The sequence below is a fragment of the Amblyraja radiata genome, chromosome 7 (assembly GCF_010909765.2).
Source record: "Amblyraja radiata isolate CabotCenter1 chromosome 7, sAmbRad1.1.pri, whole genome shotgun sequence".
NCBI lineage: Eukaryota > Metazoa > Chordata > Chondrichthyes > Rajiformes > Rajidae > Amblyraja > Amblyraja radiata.
The window spans coordinates 29,602,670-29,623,770 of record NC_045962.1 but is presented as its reverse complement, the minus strand read 5'-3'; the positions used below and the strand labels follow the sequence as shown (position 1 = coordinate 29,623,770).

The following is a 21,101-nucleotide window of genomic DNA, read 5'->3' as shown; positions in this document are numbered from 1 at the left end:
TGCCGCGCCTGCGCACTGAGCGGGTTCTTCACGTAATCCCTCATCGTAACTCCTCATAAAATACAGATCAAACTTCAAACTGGTAAGTTCTTGTTTAATCTTACTATCAAACAGAACAAGTTGTCTTACAACTTTAGGCTGTGCACGCCATACGCAAGAAGAAGAAGACTCTGGGTGATTTCATCGACATTTCCAAGAAATGAAAAAAATAACTATTTCTTCATTGGTTGGTGTACTCAGAACCATCTTGAAAAATAAATCCAGACCAAATCCAACTCTCTGAGAAAGAACAATTGTAAAGTAAGTGATCAATTAAATCTGACCTACTTTCTCACTGTTTACTTTTGCTAACAATCAGCAATGCACAGATTGTCATTAATTTTAGTTGAAAACTTTGGTTTCATAATAAATCACCTTTGCTTTTTAGAAGTCTAATGGAATGAGGAAAGGCACTCTGCTCATCTCTCTCAACTTAATGTACTATCATGAACCATTTTTGTGGTTTTGGATAATCTATAGTCGGGCAGCCATATATAATATGAGTTGAATCAAAGTTGCAAAAAAGCCTGCTAAATCTCAACTGCTTTTGTAATCATTTGTCATCACGTGTTTTTAAATTGATGTAGATATTGCAGGGAAGTGGACTGAAGATTTGATATGCAGAAATATGCAACAAGTATGTGATGATCAAAGCTTTCAAAAGATATGGGGACAGGATGGGAAAGGTGAATCAAGGTAGGGAACGTGCCAAATTTTATCGTATGCTGCAGCAAGATCACTGGGTCTAACGTGTTCCTATGAAGAATCTATTTATTGTTGATTTCAGGCAATATTTTGAAATTGGAATGTATGCAGCTCAACTAAATTGGAATTTCGGAATTTAAATAAGCTTTTGGTTTCAGATTTTGTAAGATAGTTAGAACCAACTATAATTAATACAGAATTAGTCACATTTTGAAAACTGTATTATGTCATCATGGAGGCCATAGAATCTATCATCACTATCACAAATATGATCCTTTGCACTATTCATAACAGAATATCTTCAAATCATTTAAGTATTTTTTGTTTCTGTATAATCTTCATCTATTACTTTAAACAGCAAGGAATTAATTCTGTTCTTCAAGATTTCATGCAACGTTAGTCAAAACATACACACTTACTTTAACATCAGATTCAATAAAAGTGATACAATTTCTAAAATTTACTAGCATTTAAAAAAATCAGATAATCAATGATGCACATACAACTGAAAAGTTATTTTTAAAGGTTAATTTCCATTTACAAATTCTGCATTACTAAACGCAATGTACCATTTCAAAAATGCTAATTAAAATATGATCTAACAGGTCAATTAAATACTCTCTTTCAAGATACTTACTACATGTAAGACAAAAACAAAACATAGTTAAAGCTTTTTTTTCACATTCCCAGTTCTGACAAAGGGTTTTAAATCTAAAACATTAACTCTGTTTCTCTTTCCACAGATGCTGCATGTATAAATAATAAAAACATGTAATCAAAAGAAAATGTTTTTTAAATGATGATTTTTATATCATGCCTTACTTTCCATTAAAGATTCAAATCAAATCCATTTCAAACAGCTTTTATTTAGCTTACCTAACTTTATTTTTATTTCCAAAAGTTCCTTGAATTGTTTGGCCTCTGGGTTTTCAGGCTCATAAAGGAGAACTGCAAATAGGATAAAGAACTAAATTCAATTAATATATTCTCAACAATTAAGATATTTAAGAACAATGCAGTGGAATTTCTGCTTGAAATCTCAATGCACCATTGGACAACTTTTGTCAGCAAGTTCTTTCTTGTCCGTTCGTCCATCCATCCGTCCATCCATCTATCTATCTCTAAAACTCTCATCTTGTTTGTTTGTGAGTCTGCCTGTCTGTCTATGTGTCTGTCTGTGACTCATGCCCTGATGCCCTGATGCCCTGAATTATGCCAAATTGGTACACGATAGTGCTGCAATTATTGGACCACCTTACTCACCATTGTCATATGGTGTGTTGTATCAAGTTTCGTTCAGATTGATGGTATATTTTACAAGTTATTCACATTTAAAACTTTACAAAATCCACTTTGAGAAAAATCATTTGAAGTTGCAGTGGCCGTTACACTCATGACATCACCATGGGATCTCATTTACATCAACTGCCTGTCAGCAGCACTCCACTGTTACAATGTTAACAGACAGGGCTGCCAGTGTAATGAGAGATTTGTTATGTTGTTGTAAGGAGAGGGAGTGAGTGGGGGAGGGGACGAGGACTCGATTGTTGTTTAATGTTATTTAAACAGATAGAGGGAGAGGAGAGGGTAGGGAAGGGAGAGGACATGGCAGGAGGGAGGAAGTGACTGAAGGTATGGGAAAGGAGAGGGAGGGAGTGGTGATGGAGGGAGTGGTGATGGAGGGAGTGGTGGAGTGGAGGAGAGGAGTAGAGGGGAAAGAAGAGGGAGGGTGAAGAGGAGGGGGAGGGAGTGCTGGGGGATGAGGAGAAATGAGCTACGCCTGCGCAGTTGGGGCTATGAGTGAGTGGTGGAATATTGAGTTGGGGGAACGGATGAGTGGTGGAAACGGGTTATATTTATCAAGTTTTGTTCAGATTGATGTTATATTTTACAAGTTATTCACATTTTTAACTTTACAAAATCCCACTTTGAGAAAAATTTCTTCCATCTGCACTGGCAGTTAACAGCTATGATGTCACAATGGGACTGTAGCCCTGCCCGCTACAATGTTGCAAATCTCAGGACACTGAGTCCTGGCAGCAAGTGCAATCGCATTTTTTTTTCTGGCAGCAAGTGCAATTGCATTTTTTTTTAAGTTTAAAAAGAGGGAGGGTGAATAAGGGGAAATGAGATGCACCTGCGCAGTTGGGGCATGGGTGAGTGGTGGAATATTGCGTTGGGAGAACGGGTTGCATTGGGGAAAATGGGTGAGTGGTGGAATATTGCGTTGGGGAACGTGTTGCGTAGGGGGACCAGGCCTCCCGTGGGGGTTATGGGTGAGTGGTGGAATATTTTCGTTGGGGGAAAGGGTTGCTTTGGGGGACCAGGCCTCCCGTGTGACAGGGACCCCCACTTGGTCTAGTATTAGACAAAGTTCTTTGTAACATTCCTTGTTTCTATACTCATTCTCTACCTGCTCCATTATTCCAGTGATCAAAAGGCCTCTGCAATTTATCCCACAGCAATACCGGCCTCATCCAATTTCAGATATTCCCTTTGTCCTACCTATCCCATACCCCACCATCTCTGCAACTTTAAACTAAGTTTTCTTTCCCTTTCCCATTTCTAGCAAAGGTTATCCAACCTGAAACTTTAACTGTTTCTCTTTCCGCAGATGTTCCCTGAACTGCTGAGTCTTTCCAGCAATTGCTGCTTTTATTAAGTGGGCACTGGTTGAGGGTCAGTTTTCATTTGCTGTAAGTGACCAAAACAAATTTAGGAGCATAAAGTAAAGTTGCTGGTTGAACTAACATGTCAGGCAGCATCTGTGGAAGCAGAGGGATGGTCGGCGTTTTGAGTCGAGTCCCCGTAACAGGACTGAGAGTGAAAAGGGGAGGCAGCCTGTATAAAAAGGTGAGGGGGCGGAGTGTTGCAGCATCTAGCAAGTGACAGGTGGATTCAGGTGTAGTGGGGTAGATGGACAGATGGAGCTAGGTGAGGGAGAGGAAGTTTTAAACAGTGTTAGAGGCTGAGAGGTGATGTGCAGACGACAAAGGGCTGCAGATTATTGAATCTGATAAGGAACAAATCTAGCGAGTGGAACCAGATAAAGGAGGGATAGAGGGCAGACAGGGGATCCAGTGGTTTGAGAGTGGGGGTGATAGATAGATGGAACCAGGTGGGGGGATCGGTAAGAAACTGGGTATCAAGGGATTGGGGGAGGGGTGTCAGGTTTAGAAAAAATGTGCACGCCAGATGTTCTGGGTAGATTCGACTACCCAGGTAGAATATGAGGTGCTCTTCATCTAGTTTGAATCTGGCTTCACCCTCAATGGAGGAGGTCGAGGACAGACAGGTCAGGGTGGAAACGGGAAAGGGAGTTAAACAGGCTAGCAACCTGGAGCTCAAGATATGCCATTGCATCCACGTCTAATTATGTTGGTCCAGTTGCTTATGATGCTGGGTCGCAAATCCATTCAAAAATATTTATGCACAATTTCATTACACAATGCTTCCTTCATTTTGTTTGCACGCAATTCCAAATTTGTGGCCAATGCTTTGCACTGCTAACCTGTTTCAGTGCTACTTGAGATTGGGGGCTCGATACCTTAAAGGGAAGCTGTGCACCTAGGATCATGGCTTTGCAGACACACACTTTCATATTCTTGTAGATGAATCTGAGTAGAAGTCCCCAGAAAAATACTGAAAAGGTGTGAACTAATCAGAGAGAAGTCGAGGATTTTCCAAGCTTATTTCTTTTTTACTTAGAATTTGTTCTCACGGAAGAACAGTCCCAACCCAAAATATCGTCTATCCACTTCTCTCCACAGATGCTGCCTGACTCACTGAGTTCCTGCAACACTTTTTTTTGATTTGACTGAAAGATCCTTTTGGAGGTACTGAGATACCATCTTGATTATAGGTGAGACCATCTCCATGGAGTCTTCCATTAATCATCAATGTTGATTGATAACTGAAGGCAGAAAGTCATTTTCTTGTTAATCTTTATCTTCCACATTACTTTGTCACTGCTCAACAGGCATTGACCTCCCCACCGTTGAAGGGATCTACTGGGAGCGTTGCCACACGATTGTCATCACGGACCTACACCCATCTGGCCACATTCTCATTTCACTGCTACCATCAGGTACAAGACCCTGTGAACCGTTACCTCCAGGTTCAAGACCAGCTTCTTCCCATCAACTAGCATACTCTAGAAACCATCCTGCACAACCTTACAGCAGCACTGAACTACTATAGACTTTCTATAAGGTTGCACTATTATGGTCTGGTTTACAAAGTATATCTTATAATTTATTGTATTTGTTGTGTTGTTGCATTTAACATGTCTGTAAAGCTACAGAAAGTACATTTTTGGTCCTGATGAGTGTGATATGACAATTAAATACTATTGACTCATGACTATATCTTGACTAATGCAGGTAGCGGCCCCATGTTGCTATTTTCAGAAAATCTTGGACATCTCCACTTCTGCTCATCAATCAAATCCTCACAAAATGCATTGCCATTCATTTACCTGGATTAAATTCCATCTGCCATAGCTCTAACTATTTAACCTATTGTTCGGGCTTTTCTCTTCAGAATTCAGTAACACCACCCGACTTCAGGTCATCTGTGAATTTACTAATCCCATCTTCTACATTGATTTGTTTATTTTAGTTTATTCATATTTAAATAGTGTCTATAACAAACATTTTGGGTTTCAGCACAATGCTGTGCTACACCACAGATATCTAATCACAAAAGTGACCCTTTACCATCACCCTCGCTGCTTTCTATTACTAAGCTAATATTGGATCCAATATGCATATTTGCCATGGATCATTCTTTTCTTCTGCTATCTGCTCTACCCGCTCCTGCTCTTCCCATGACTGTTGCTGGAGGGTTTGACAGTAACAGCTGAACCCTCCTGATGATCATGTTATGAAGATCAGCATATGATAAAACACGCAACCTGTTCTGCAGAAAACTGCAGTTTGCCCCTGGAGTGGTGCAGACATTGGATTTATACCCAGAGGGCTCTGATAGCATTCGACATCAGGCATCTATTAAAGGAATGGTTTAAAATGTGCTCTGCTACACTCGCTGGAGCACAGACAGGAAAGACAAGCTGAGGAAAAAGGGAATAGCCTTTACTTTTCAAGATACAACCTTACATGCAAATAATCAGATTAAATGTGGCAAATACATCAACTGCTTAAGGTTCACATGAGCTCCCTGAATATACAATATAGATCATAAGATATGTTACCCCATGTTCCCACATCAGCTACATTCTCAAGACCGCTTGCTCTTGCATTTTACATGGAGCTCCAGGTTCTCAATGGGACCTGAGAATGTATTATGATTCTGAACACCGCTGGGACTCAGATTAGCAAATTCCTTTGGTCAAACAGGCTTCCTACGTTAAATGCCTAGCTGTCAGTCACCTATAGTCCTCATTTGGATTAGACATATAAAAAGAACACTGTTATTATCACTCGCCTGATTAATTGCCCTGGGAAGAGATAATTGACCACCATGAATTCTGCAAAATTTGGCTTTGGTACACAATTTCTATTTATACATCATCAATTATTTCTATATTTACATAAACTTATTTAAATTATTTAAAAGATTAGTTGTGCTCACAATTCTTTCCAAGAAAATAATCAAAAACCTTATGACATTACTAAATCCAGAAGTGATTTTTGTACTTACTCATTTGGCAAAGCTTACTTGACAACTTGTAGTCTCGTTCCATTACTGCCTTCAAGAACTAACAAAACAAAAACACAATAAGTATAGCCCAATTTTTGTAAAGTAATGTACTCACAGCTGCAATGTCATGGAAAAGATTCCATTACTCTGTTAATTAAATTAATCAATACACAAAAGTTTCATTTGATGTTGACCCGGTAATCAAATGGGGAAAAAAGGCACGGGGGAAAATTGAATTAATGTGAATGAATGCTTGATGGTTGGAAATTTCTAGCTTAACAACAACTTCCCTATTGAGCAGGGTGATCAAAACTGAACACGATACTTGTCAACAAGGTCCCTTTGAATATCACTACTCAGCTTCACTCACTGTTTAAAACATAACATTTTATTTGCTTTCCATAGCAAGTGCATACTATTTCTACATTATATTCCATCCACCATCATTTTGTCCACTTGCACCTGAAGCCTTTTACATCCTCTTCCCTAATCCTGTCTAGTTTCAGCAAATTTGGAAACATGACATTTGGTCCCTCTTGCAATCCGCTGTTCTTGATCGTGAACAGCCAGGGCCCAAGCAACGATTCCAGTAGTACGCCACTAATCAAAGCATTAAGAGGCTTTAATTTATTCCCATTCTTTGCCTTCTGTCTGATAACCATATCTCCAACCATATTAATATATTGCACCCAATTCTGCACTATAACTTTGTTGACCAGCCTCATATTTTGGACCTTCTTGCAAGCCTTCTAAAAATACGTACATCGAGTCCACGTAACCTATCTACTAGCACATCGACAAACACTTCCAGTAATCATACATGGTATTTTTGCATAAATCCACACAGACTCTGTTCAGTCCAATTATTATAATTCAGATGTTCTGTTATTACATTTTCACCCAAGTATCAACATTTGGCATAATTTTCTTATTTATTATTCTCCTCGTTTTCTCTCTCCTTTTTCCATTAGGGGTCATGTTTGCTCCCCTCTAATCCACACAATTGACAGCAAAAGGCATAATTAATTTAGAACATTGAGAATTGATATATAAAATAAAAGTTTAATACATTTAATTTCATTTTTGACAAATAACGTTGTGGACAAATGTAAAGTTGTTATTTCATGCAAATATATTTTTAAAGATGTTTGATACTGGGGCAGTATTGGATACTTGTTGGCAAAATGTAGGTAAACTGATTAAAAAAAAAAAATACAGCAATGGATTTAATAGTTATCGACTTTTAATTTGTCACTGTATCCCTGTAATTTTGAATATAAGATGGAAAATGTATGATAAAATTGAAATGTTTCCTGCAGGATGAGGTCTCCTTCGTTAATTTGCAATCACTGTGCCTAAGAAGTTTTTTGTACCCAAAACCAATAGAAGAAAGCATTTAACTTCATGGCAGGCTTCTGAGAATGTTGGAGGCATTTAATTCACAGGGAATTTGAATGTACTCAAGACTAATTCTAATGTTTTGTGTTATTTATTATGCTAGAAATTTAATTACAGGGCTATTCGTTGGCCTGGAAGAAATTGTCAAACAAAATTATTTTCAATTCTTACTTTGAAATGATTTTTCAGTGGCATGCCTACTTATATTTATCAATTCAGTCGTACTCATAATTGTTTTGATATTTCCATAAATCTTCACTTGATTCTTAACTTTCTAGCATTTGTTCACTTCATGTGTATATATTTTCCGCTTTCAATGTTATTTGATGCACTTCTATTTTAAGCCAATCAACAATGTGAAACTTCATACATATACATATCCATTATATATTCTGACAAAGTTTATATATTCTAACACTAATCCTCTCTACAATAATATTTTTCATTGGGTAGTTGGCATGGTCTCCTGAAGGTTCATGTGATATACAACATGGAAGAGTACAGCACAAGAACGGGCCCTTCCGCCCACAAAGCTGTTACCAAACATGATACCTAGCTGAAGGTACACAAAATTGCTGGGGAAACTCAACGGGTGCAGCAGCATCTATGGAGCGAAGGAAATAGGCGATGTTTCGGGCCGAAACCCTTCTTCAGACTGGGATACCTAGCTGAACTGATCTCATCTGCCTGCCAGTGATCCATATCCCTCCATCCCTGCATATCCATGAGCCTATCTAAAGGTTTCTTGCCAGTAACGTATGTGCTCCCACCATCACCACTGGCAATGTATTCCAGGCCCCCACCACCCACTGTGTAAGAAACTTGCTTCGCACATCTGCATTAAACATGTGAATGTCGAATGTTTCATGATTCACCAGATAGATATCTGATTGGATAAAACAGATTATCAAAAAGAATACATGAGTTACCGTCCTAGTAAACAATTGTGTCACGCAACCTTCTGGAAGCTGTTTCTGAATCTATTATTGACTCTTTGTAAGACATGATTGGATTATGAAAGCTTCAGTAATTATGTAAAGGTAAAAAAAGGTTAATGAAGACAAACTTAAGTTCCTACCATCAAAAATATGGGAAATTATAATCAGGATGATAGAAATGACAGGACAATTAAAAATATACTTTGGTTCTGTCTTCAAAGGTTGACACAAATATCTCCAAGATATGTTGGTATAGTACGGGTCGAGTGAGAGAGAAAAATTGAAAAATAATCAGTATTATTAAATATATTTCTTAATGCTAAATGCCTAAAGCGATACGGGGAGAAAATGCGAACTGGGTACTGAAGTAGACGATCAGTTATGGTCACATTGAATGATGAAGCAGACACGAAAGACTAAATGGCCTGCTCCTATTTTCCATGTATCTATAACAGGACAGTCTCATGAGGAGATCCAGCAAAATAGACCTATATATACCTATATAGTCCAGGCGTCCCACCTATAGAATGCCTAACAGAATACCAAAACTGGGGTGGTGTCGTTGTTTCTAAAATATTTTATGCCAATCCTGCTTGTGATAATTTCTCCAAGATAATTCTGGAGAATGCAACAAGAACCAGATACAGCAGGGGACCCGCATGTCTCATTCTAAATCTCCAATATGAACAATATGACCATTCTTGAATGATGTCGGGAAATATAGCAAGGAAACAATTACTCCAATTTGGTATGTACATAATAGTTGTATATGGGATACAGTGAAGGAATGTCCAGTCATTGCCTTACTGCACTGACATCTTTGATAGCAAGTTCTGGGCTTTCTTTTAAAAATGAATGCTGGCAGGACATGTAAACAATTGGAGGTGGGAAATATCAGACCACAGTTTCATCTAACTCAGAAACTGCCCAGAGAGGAATATTTACTCCACCAATATTTGAATTCATTAGAAAAAACTAGTACTATCTTACGCCTTGAACATATTATACAGTTTAAACTTTCATCCCAATATCCATTGGAAGTGAGAACACTGTGGTAGCCTGCTTCCAAGTAGATGTTGTATCAACCATCATGATTCTCAGCAGTCTTTCATTTTGCTCAATTACAAAATATATCTGCATGAGGTTAGGATATGATTCAGGAGGATAGGGACACGATAAAACTTTCAACTATCATTAATAAAGGAAAAAATTCAAAATTAGTTATCATCAAAAACTATGTTCAAGGTTTTGTCCAGAATAGTCTTCTGGTAAAATACTACATCAATTTCCTTCCCCCTTCATTGAGGCAAGATGCTCACAGTGACAAATATCATACAAAGGATTAATGTCAATATATTCAGATGTTGGAGAGTATTAACAGGGAGCGCCATTTCTAGCCTTTGTTGTTAATCAATATTGTAAATGATTGGTAGGTTTAGTATACTGAGGACAATCCTAGTCTTTGATAGCATGTAGACTTTAGCACTAGATACTAGACTTTGGTAAAACGCAGATGGATAGCATTTGCAAGCACATACAACTGTTGGGATGATGGACTGTAAACTAAAGTTCTGGAGTAACTGAAGGATGAGAAGTACAGTTTGAGTTGCTAGAATCTGTCAGTCAAAAAGAAAATACAAGAAATACTTTTTCTTTGGCAGTGCCTCGGCATTGAGGATGACTTGGTTCCAGTATGGTTGTGTCGGTCCTGAAGTGACTATTATGAATAAGTGAATTATAAGCATGAGTAAGCCATTCGCCCCTCAAGCCTGGTCTGCTATAAATAAAATCAAGGCCAATGTAATTTTTAGCTCCATATTCCTGTTTACCTGTAATAACCTTTCAAGCCCTGGCAACACCTTTCCTCTTAAAAAATCTGAGTCTTTGTAACTCCCATTCTCAAAGGATAGTGAAAGCAAGATTTTTGACATTTTAACTTGGAGATAGACTTGCTTTCACTGTCCTTTGAGGGTGAAGGTTAAAAAGATTCAGAATTTTCAAGAGGAAAAATGTTGCCAGGGCCTGAAAGGTTACCAGAGGTGGACAGGAATATGGAGCTTAAAATTAGATTGGCCTTGAAGAGAAAAAATGTTGCCACATTTCTATCTTAAACCATGTCGTTTTAAACAGGAACCTCTTTTACTGGATTCTCCCACAAGAGAAAAATATTCTTCATATGTACCCTGTGAAGACTTAAGAATTTCATATGGTTCAATCAAGTCCACTCCTATTCTTCTCACCTCCAATAAATACAAGTCTGTCTGATCAGTCCAAATTTTCCTCACATGACAACATGGCCTTATTACTTTGGTAAACCTTTAGGAGTCATGGAGTTGTACACATTGGAAACAGTCCCTCTAACCCATCTAGTCCATTTGCCTGCTCTCCATATACCTATCTAAATGTATTTTAACCGTTATAATTGTATTTGCTTCTATAGCTCCCTCTGGGTTCACTGAATGACTGCCAATACATTTTTCTTCTAATGGAGAGCAATGTTTGTGCACAAATATGGTCTCACCACTCTACTATATTAACTGAAGCATAGCCCTTCTATTTTTTAATCCAATTCTCCGAGCAACAAACAATAACAGCATCAGCTTTCCTAATGACTAGCCCTCTGTGAATGATGCTCCTGGATCCCTCTATATCTAGAGCTTTACAAATGCCTCATCATATAAAAATCACGTTTCCTTTTTATATTTCCTTGCAAAGTGGATCATATCATATTTTCTTACCATTTACTACTTCATTTGCTGGATCTTTGTCCAGTCACTTAGTATATCTACATCCCTTTTTTAGCCCCCCATATATCCTCCTTGCAACTAACTTTCCCACCTATATCTGCGGCTCTGTAATGATGGCAACCAAACCTCCAGTGCTATCCTTCAAGTCATTTATACAAAAATATACAAAATTGAGGCATCAGCATCAATCGCTGTGGCACACCACTCATTACTTTTTATGCTAAATTTCTGTTTTCTGCTTGCCAGCCAATGAAGTCAACGTAAGAACAACGCTGTTCCACAGATGGGGCAGGTGGTGCCTGATGGAATTGGCAGGTGGGTAGTTTTTGAAGGGGCGTGGTCCTTCCACTGTTTATGCTCGGATTACGTGTGTGTGATAAAGCTATGTATTAATTCATTCAGTCTCCAGTGTTTTAAAAAAAAATCATTTACAGGATACAAGGTATGCTGTAAAGGAGTCAGATAAATATAGCATGGAAAAAGTCACTTTGGCCCACCGAGTCTGCAGTGACCATAAACCGCGCTTTTTACATTGACCCTACGTTCACCCATATATTCTGCCCACATTCCCAACAACTCCTTCTCAGAATCTCTTTCATCTAAAATCTATGGGCAATTTACAGTGGCTAGTTAATCAACCAGTTTACAGACTTTTGGAATGCAGGAAGAAATAGGAGCACCTGAAAAAGGTACAAATAGCATGTATAGGCAGCACCGGAAACAGACACAAAGTGTTGGAGTAACTCAGTGGGTCAGGCAGCATCTCTGGAGAACACAGAGAGGTGCCATTTGTGGTCGGGACCCTTCTTTGTGTGCTTTGTAAACCAGCTTCTGCAGTCTCTCGTGTCATCATCAAACATGGCTATCTGGAACTATGAATTAGCCGCCTCAGCTGCACTCATTTCCTAACCCTCGCTGTCAGTGAACCGACGAAGTTTGCAGAAGTTATTCTTGAAGGAAGTATGAGTCAACTACATTGCTGTGGGTTTGGGGTTACATGTCAGCCAGATCATGAAAAGACAGCAGATTTCATTCCCAGGAGTAAGCCAGATGGGTTTTTATGACACTAGAAGTTTCAGCTTTAAGGTTTATTTAATTATATTAACTGAAATTCCACAGCTGCCGCTCAGGATTCACTATATTCCTCAGATCAACATTTCAAACTTCTAGATACAATCGTGATAAGTTCATAGATCATAAGAAATAGGAGCAGAATTATTCATTCGGCCCAGCAAGTCTGCTAAGCCATTCGATCATTGCTGATCTATTTTTATCCCTCAACCCTATTCTCCTGCCTTCTCCTTGTAACCTATGTCATCCTTACTAATAAAGAAACTATCAATCCCAACTTTAAAAATGCCCAATGACTTGGCCTCCACAGTCATCTGTGGTAATGAATTCCAGATTCACCACCCTCTGGCTAAATAAATTCCTCATCTCCATTCCAAAGATACGTCCTTTTATTCTGAGGCTGTGCCCTCTGGTCCTAGACTCTCCCATTCCTGGAAACATCCTCTCCATATCCACTTTATCTAGGTTTTCCATTGTTCAGTTGCTTTCAATGCTACTTCATTCTTTGCCTCTCTCAAAGTTGTTACAAATTCTATGGTAATATTGAGTAGAAGCCAATCAAATTGGTAAAAATAGATTGTGCTCATCCTCAACATTCGACAAATTTGATTTTTAAAGGCACTTAAAATATGATGTTGCTCTCTAAGCTTAATGTGCCTGACATTTAAGAAGTGTTTTGCAATTCAAAACTAACTAACAAAAGCTAATTGTATAGTTGCCTTGTTTTCTTCATTCATTTCTGATTGAGGATGATCAGCCATGGCGGTGAATGGCGGTGCTGGCTCGAAGGGCCAAATGGCCTACTCCTGCACCTATTGTGTATTGTCTATTTCAGTCTCATTCTCTCAAACAAATAAATACACAGCCTCTGCTTGGGAAAAATTACTCTAAATAAAACTTTTGAAATTTGACCGCTGTCACTGGTTAAATTAAATAGGCAGACCTTAAATCATAGTTCTAGGACATCTGCTCATATTAAATACCTATAGGTTAAAGGATTTCAAAATAAGCCAAAGTTATTCCCCCTGGGAATAAAGATAGTTGAGGGAATAGTTGTTGGGAGTGTACAAATCATTAGTAGTTTTGATAGGGAAAATAGGGAAAAGATATTCTCAATAATATATGGTTTGAGAACCATTTTTTTTTTTAATGGACAAAAGATATATGGGGGGGTATGAGGAAACATATTTTACTTTGACGGTGGTTATGAATTGGAATTCACGATATGTAAAGTTGGTGAAAACAGAATCAATCAATGCCTAAGGAAGGGAATTAGATAAGCACCTGAAAAATAATAATAGTTTTGGGGAGATAGTGGGACTATGGGACATATTCCTCAATTAGCATAAACTTAAAAGGTTGACTGGATTCCTTTGCGTTATAACAATTCTATGACTGTTGAAAATGAGGCTCTAGAAAGACTGAGATCTGGAGCAATGTCATACAGCACTACAATGTGTGTGAGTATTATCACCCATTGGCATAATCTAGATAGCAGAGTGCAATGATGGTAACTATAATAAATGCATGGAACCAGATGATGAGACATATAATCCAGTCAAAGGATGACTTTTTTTTGCCCAAGAAGATATCAGATATAAATATATTTGAGTACTTAGTGCATTATGTTGCGTTTTATTCAGAAAAGTATTGACAAATGACCAGTTAAAACTGGCTCATTTAGTATAGTTAGAATAAGTTCTAACTGATAAAAGCACATTAGGAAGATTTTCTGAACACAATCATTAACCTTTAAACTTAGACCCAGGAAATATTCATCTTGGCTTGATGACTGCAAATTAAGGAGTTCACAAGCAACCATTCACTTCAAATTTTCTTGAAGTCAAAAAAATTGTTTACAATCGGATTTTGACATTGAGCAACACATTAACCACAAATGTGAATCTGTCTGAATGTTTTGCAAGGAAACGGTCTCTATTTCACGGGAGATGCATAATTCAGTAAATTGAAAGTAACAGGCCAGAAAAATATCACACAGAAGTGATAGCATTCTAGGCCAAGGGCTAAAGTGCAGATACCAACCTTCAAGGCTTTTTTCCCAGCTGATACCCTACCTTGGTCCACTAACCAGGCAGGTCTGTGCATTGGATACGGCCTAATGTGATGCAACATTTAAAAAATGCAGATGCTAGAAATCAGTATATAAAAACAGGAAATGCTGGAAACATTCAGCAGGTCAGTTAGCATAGCTAGAAAGAGAATCAGTTACTGTTTTTTGGTTAAAGATCCTTCATCAAGAATTGGGAAGGTAAAAAAAGTGTATTAAATTGCAAGAATGGTGAGGAAGGGATGATAAGAGAAAGGAAATCACCATCAGGTGAGGCAAGGATTGCCTTATGCATTATCGATAGAACAAGATCATCTGGCGGATGGGTTAATGGAAGCAGTTAGGGAGAAAGAATATGGTCCTTGTGAATATGTTATGTAAAAGCTACAGAAATTAGGTCATTTGGGCATTGAAAACATTGATAGGGAAGTGTAGAAGTTGTAAAGATAGACAAAATGCTGGAGTAACTCAGCGGGACAGGCTGTATCTCTGCACTTGCAAAATATAAGGTTGCAGGAATGGCTATCAGGTCAGGTTATGCTACTGGAGAGGGAAAAAATGAATCAAATTCAGAGATGGATGACATGGCCCATTTTGATACAATCTGTTGCCTGACCCGTTGAATGTTCCAGAATTTTTTGAATACGACTCCTCACAAAATGTAACCGCATAGTGTCTCTCAACTATATTAAATTATCTAATCCCAAATTCGTATCTTTGACCATTTTTCGTAGAGTGCTCCACTTTCCATGGCACTAAGTTTATTATTACCTAATTAGGTTACATTTAATATTTTACACAATTAGCAGCTTATTAAAACAATAACCTATTATTTTACCTCTCCCATCAACTCAATTGGTGCCGTTTTTTCTTCTCTCGAGTTGCTTTTACCATCAATATCATCATCATCGTCTTTTTCACTATCAGTTAAATTATCATCGCCTTTGCTATGTTCTAAAGTTCTGTTTGCATTACTTGTGGTTGGTTCAACAGGATTTTCAGAGATGTCCAAGGCTTTTGCTTCTTTTGTGTCTGAAGAAGTTGTACTCATTTTTATATCTACAATAATGGGCAAAAAATACATTGTAAACTGAGATCCACTTTGAGATCATTACCTTATAAGCTAGTGATTTATAATCTTGCAATTTTAAATTTTAGTACGGTAAACACAATTTTTTTACAAATTATTTTTCACTTTTCCTCCAGTAGGGCTAATAAGATGATCTTCAGAGGCCAAGCAACAATTTTTGTACAAAGGCCGAAACAATCAGTGGTTGCACCAATTGCGTCTTATAGTTAGCATTGTTGAATGAACCCAAGCCTGGCATTATCCCAACATGTTCACTTTCAAGTGGGTATCCAGGATGCTTTCAGGAACCTGAACTTTAGCTGGTAGAACTCTATGCATCAAAGACAATTGTGATTAACCTGCCTTTGATAATCTAATTCAGCTAACTTCATTTTTAGTACTAAAAATTAATAATTTAGATGAAGAGTTACTTTGGAAATTGCATTTTCAATCAGTGCATGATTTAAAAAAATTGTTCAGCGAGTAGAGCTGAAGAAAAAAAATCTTTAAAATCTAGCTTAGGCAGCAGGGATGCTTTAGAGCCAATCACACAGCACAGCAACAGGCCATCAAGTCCATGCTTCCACATTCCCAACAACTCTTCCCCCAGACTCTACACTCAACTATACACCAGGAATTAGTGGGTTAGCATATGATGAGCGTTTGACAGCACTGGGCCTCTACTCGCTGGAGTTTAGAAGGTTGAGGGGGGACCTCATTGAAACTTACAGAATAATGAAAGGCATAGATAGAGTGGATGTGGAAAGGATGTTTCCACTAGTGGAAGAGTCTAGGACCAGAGGTCATAGCCTCAGAATTAAAGGGCGCTCTTTTAGAAAGGAGGTGAGGAGGAACTTCTTTAGTAAGAGGGGAGTTAATCTGTGGAACTCATTGCCACAGAGGACTGTGGAGGCCGTCAGTGGATATTTTTAAGGAAGAGATTGACACATTTTTGATTAGAAAAGGTGTCAAGGGTTATGGGGAGAAGGCAGGAAAATGGGATTCGGAGGCAGAGATCAGCCAAGATTGAATGGCGGAATAAACTCGACGGGCCGAATGGCCTAATTCCACTCCTATAACGTGAACTAGGGGTAATATACAGTGGCCAATTAATAGATCGACCGAGAGTCATGGTGGTGCCCCAGTGCTGATAGTCATTAAGGATAGTCATTGTTGCTAATTAGTACTGATCAAGATCTGTCAACGTGAAGTTATCATGCATCTGTACACTGTGAATGGCTCGATTGTAATCATGTATTGTCTTTCCGCTTACTGGTTAGCACGCAACAAAAGCTTTTCCCTGTACGTCAGTACACGTGACAATAAACTAAATTCAAATAGATTGCACAGGGCGGCACAGTGGAGCAGCGGTAGAGCTGTTGCCTTACAGCGCCAGGGACCCAGGCTCAATCTTGACTACAAGGGTGTGTATGGAGTTTTTTAAATGGCCTTTATTAAAATCTGACAAAGTGCACTTTAACCACATGTGATTTTTTTTCTATTTCAAATCTCAAATTATGGAGTACTGAGGCAAATAAATAAATGATGGGTCTTTGTCCCAAACATTATGGAGGGCACTGTAGTTATTTTAAATTTTCAGAAGATTCGCTGTAGAGCATTCTGAATTCATTGTAAAAATCATTGAAATTCAAGGTAGAACAAGAGATTAACAATGAATCTCATTACAAACTAAACATAAGTATAATGTCAGGCTGGATGGTGGGAAGTGTTCAGTAAATTAAGTTCCAGAGCTTATGTCCAATTATTATTATTCGCTGATATAATGGAGCCAAGTACACGCCCCCAAATTTGCTTCTAATATTGTATTAAGGAATTATGGGCGGTATCACACTAGATTCACCTCTTGCAGGATGCACACAGTTGATCTTAACTTTCTCAGCTGAGCAACATCCAACTTCCCACTGGCACTGCTGCACAACCAATCCGCAGGACAATTGGGCCCGAGTGGTGACTTGTCGTCAGGAGCAGAAATTAAGCATCTCCATGTATTACACTTCCAACATCTTATGCTGTCAGATACCAAAGCAAATCACTCACCATGTTACTGAAAGTTGGGGTAGTCCTTAGATTTCAATAGATGATACTTCAATGATTGACAGGCAGCTGAGGAGCCAGATGTGAAGCGCATTTGGCCCATCAGCCACTGCTGGGCCCAGCATGGAGCACTAGAACAAATGAACCTCTGTTTGATCTCCAGCATGTTCTTTATTTCTGGATCACGCTGACACATGCCCTGCAGGTAACTGCACATTTCTAAAGATCCTGCCTCATATATTCTATTAAAGCTAATAATGGATACGTTTCAAGATGTTTCTCCATCTCTTTTGAATTGCTTTTCTTGTTGTTTTATTGCGGCATCTTAATCACACTGCTCACGGTCCAGGTATAAAATCATTCAAACTTTATCTTGTTTAGATCAGACATTATGAGGCGCACGGTAATCAAGTCAAGAGGATAATATAGTAGAACCAAGTCAGAGCTAGGATAAAATAATTATCTTACATTGGAATAGAAGACATATATTGAATAATTGACTTTATTGAATTTTAAACTTTGCTTGTAAAACTATATGCACTACAAAACACTACCTCAGATAGAAATAAAATCCCTTCAGCAGCAGGTAATAAGGAGGTCAATAAGCTAGATGGGCAGCATATCATTTAAAAAGCAGAATTATCAATGCACTATTACTAAAATGATAAAGTGCAAGCCTATAAAAACATCACTTGGCTAACGCAAGACACCTCTCTCCAAATGCAGTCAATTACAGCTGGAGATATGTTATATCAATTGTTTCTAATTCCAACATTCAGGTATGTTAACTTATTATGTAAAGAATTTCAACTTAGAGTCCTGTGAGCTGTTTGGAGGTGCACTCCAATACTCCCTTGCTTTGTTGGGGCTTGCTGCATCCAGCAACATTTGGCCAATACAATCATCTAAATTGTTGTTTGAGTATCCAATGGCAGTTTCCACTACCTTTCTTGCAGCTGTATGCCCCTCATTGTACCAGCTTTGATATTCTTTTGCGAAGCTGACAGGAGTTAGGAGCCCGGCGTATGGGGATTTTGTCCACCCATTTGTCTCGCAAAGTGGGTAAAAATGACAGGCACACCAGACCTTCACATAGAAACATAGAAAGTAGGTGCAGGAGTAGGAAAAGGGGCGATGCAGCGAGACCTGGGTGTCATGGTACACCAGTCATTGAACGTAGGCATGCAGGTGCAGCAGGCAGTGAAGAAAGCGAATGGTATGTTAGCTTTCATAGCAAAAGGATTTGAGTATAGGAGCAGGGAGGTTCTACTGCAGTTGTACAGGGTCTTGGTGAGACCACACCTGGAGTATTGCGTACAGTTTTGGTCTCCAAATCTGAGGAAGGACATTATTGCCATAGAGGGAGTGCAGAGAAGGTTCACCAGACTGATTCCTGGGATGTCAGGACTGTCTTATGAAGAAAGACTGGATAGACTTGGTTTATACTCTCTAGAATTTAGGAGATTGAGAGGGGATCTTATAGAAACTTATAAAATTCTTAAGGGGTTGGACAGGCTAGATGCAGGAAGATTGCTCCCGATGTTGGGGAAGTCCAGGACAAGGGGTCACAGCTTAAGGATAAGAGGGAAATCCTTTAAAACCGAGATGAGAAGAACTTTTTTCACACAGAGAGTGGTGAATCTCTGGAACTCTCTGCCACAGAGGGTAGTCGAGGCCAGTTCATTAGCTATATTTAAGAGGGAGTTAGATGTGGCCCTTGTGGCTAAGGGGATCAGAGGGTATGGAGAGAAGGCAGGTACGGGATACTGAGTTGGATGATCAGCCATGATCATATTGAATGGCGGTGCAGGCTCGAAGGGCCGAATGGCCTACTCCTGCACCTAATTTCTATGTTTCTATGTAGGCCATTTGGCCCTTCGAGCCTGCACCGCCATTCAATACGATCATGGCTGATCATCCAACTCAGTATCCTGTACCTGCCTTCTCTCCATACCCCCTGATCCCTTTAGCCACAAGGGTCACATCTAACTCCCTCTTAAATATAGCCAATGAACTGGCCTCAACTACCTTCTGTGGCAGAAAATTCCAGAGATTCGCCACAAATGCCTTACAACCACTATTGTAATTTCTAGGTGTGATTGCAGAGAAGTTATGCAATAAGGAAATGATACTTTACAGTTCCAGTAAAATTCTGTGCTATTAGGTCGAGCTGTTGATATCACTATGGTGCATTCGATGCTGCCTGCAATCTATGTGAAGCACTTTGCTAATGCAGTAACGCAACAAATTTGGAGCTGAAACCGGTGTCTGCAAAAGCAGTGCAAGGTGGGTTTAACTATAACTATTGCAGGTAATGTGGCCAAGGCACTACTTGGCATGTAATATATGGCAGATCTTTGATCCTATCTACTTGGAGGGGGTGGAAGATTGTAACCTTCACGTGGTCGGCCGTTTCGACAAATGAAATCAACCCGGCGGGCACAATCAAATAAGATCAAATAGAACAAGTTGTTCTACAACTTTGGGCTGTGCACGTCATATAAGCAAGAAGATCTACTTGGAGAAACCCATTTTTCATTGGCATTGACCTTCAGAAAAGTTGTCATATGAACTCTACTCTTGAAATGTCCTTCTGACCCGAGCTCTTCTCAACCTCTTCCTCTCCCTACTTGCTCATGTGTTTGGCCCCACATTTCTCTCTTCCCCGTCTCCACTTTTATCATGTTGAGGGCCAGTTCAGCTATTTCTCCATAAGGGGGTGCAACAAACAACTCGCACATGTGTTTACCTTTTCCAAAAATGCCCTGTGTCACAATTCAAAAACTTGAAGGCACAAGTTTGCTTTCAAGTAGTATATATTAAACAGTTCTTCCTGCTGTGAAAATTCTAGTTTACCCATGCATGGTTAGCACATAATATGCTGTCAATTTAAAGTTACATATAGACGGAGTCATGATTTCATAAACACATGCTTTTCAACTTTCAGCATAAATCAAATCATGGCATATTTGTAAACTCACAATCTGTAATTATAGTGGGAGGTTTATTGGCACCCAAAAAAGAAAAATCAGACATTATACAGCTTAACTTCAGACATGGATTTCCAAATGCTGACTATCTCTTAACTTGTTGTAGGAATTAGGTTCACAGATCACCATATCCATTTTCGATTTCTCAACCAAATGTGACAATACTAATTATTATTTGCTCAAGAAAATCTGATTTTAATTGGGATCATATTGTACAATTCAGAAAAGGGAATTTAGAAATCAAAATAAAGAACTTGTGGTCATCTGATACAGCAACAGACCCAAGTAAATGTCCAAAATATAACTGCGAGAGTCAATATTAAATTTAAATTTAAATATGAAATAAAATCAAAGCTTGAG

The 21,101-nt window shown here is 38.7% G+C and overlaps 1 protein-coding gene across 4 annotated transcripts in view; it reads right to left on the bottom strand.

Annotated features, from left to right (window-relative positions):
- Positions 1 to 21,101, bottom strand: part of erich2 (glutamate rich 2) — a 68,105-nt gene that overhangs the window by 15,314 nt on the left and 31,690 nt on the right. For all 4 annotated transcript variants that reach the window (XM_033024007.1, XM_033024008.1, XM_033024009.1 and 1 more), the window contains 3 exons: positions 15,466 to 15,686; positions 6,406 to 6,463; positions 1,621 to 1,692 (listed from right to left, as the gene is read on the bottom strand). In XM_033024007.1, the coding sequence (XP_032879898.1) occupies positions 1,621 to 1,692; positions 6,406 to 6,463; positions 15,466 to 15,686 (351 nt within the window). The remainder of the gene's footprint in view (positions 1 to 1,620; positions 1,693 to 6,405; positions 6,464 to 15,465; positions 15,687 to 21,101) is intronic.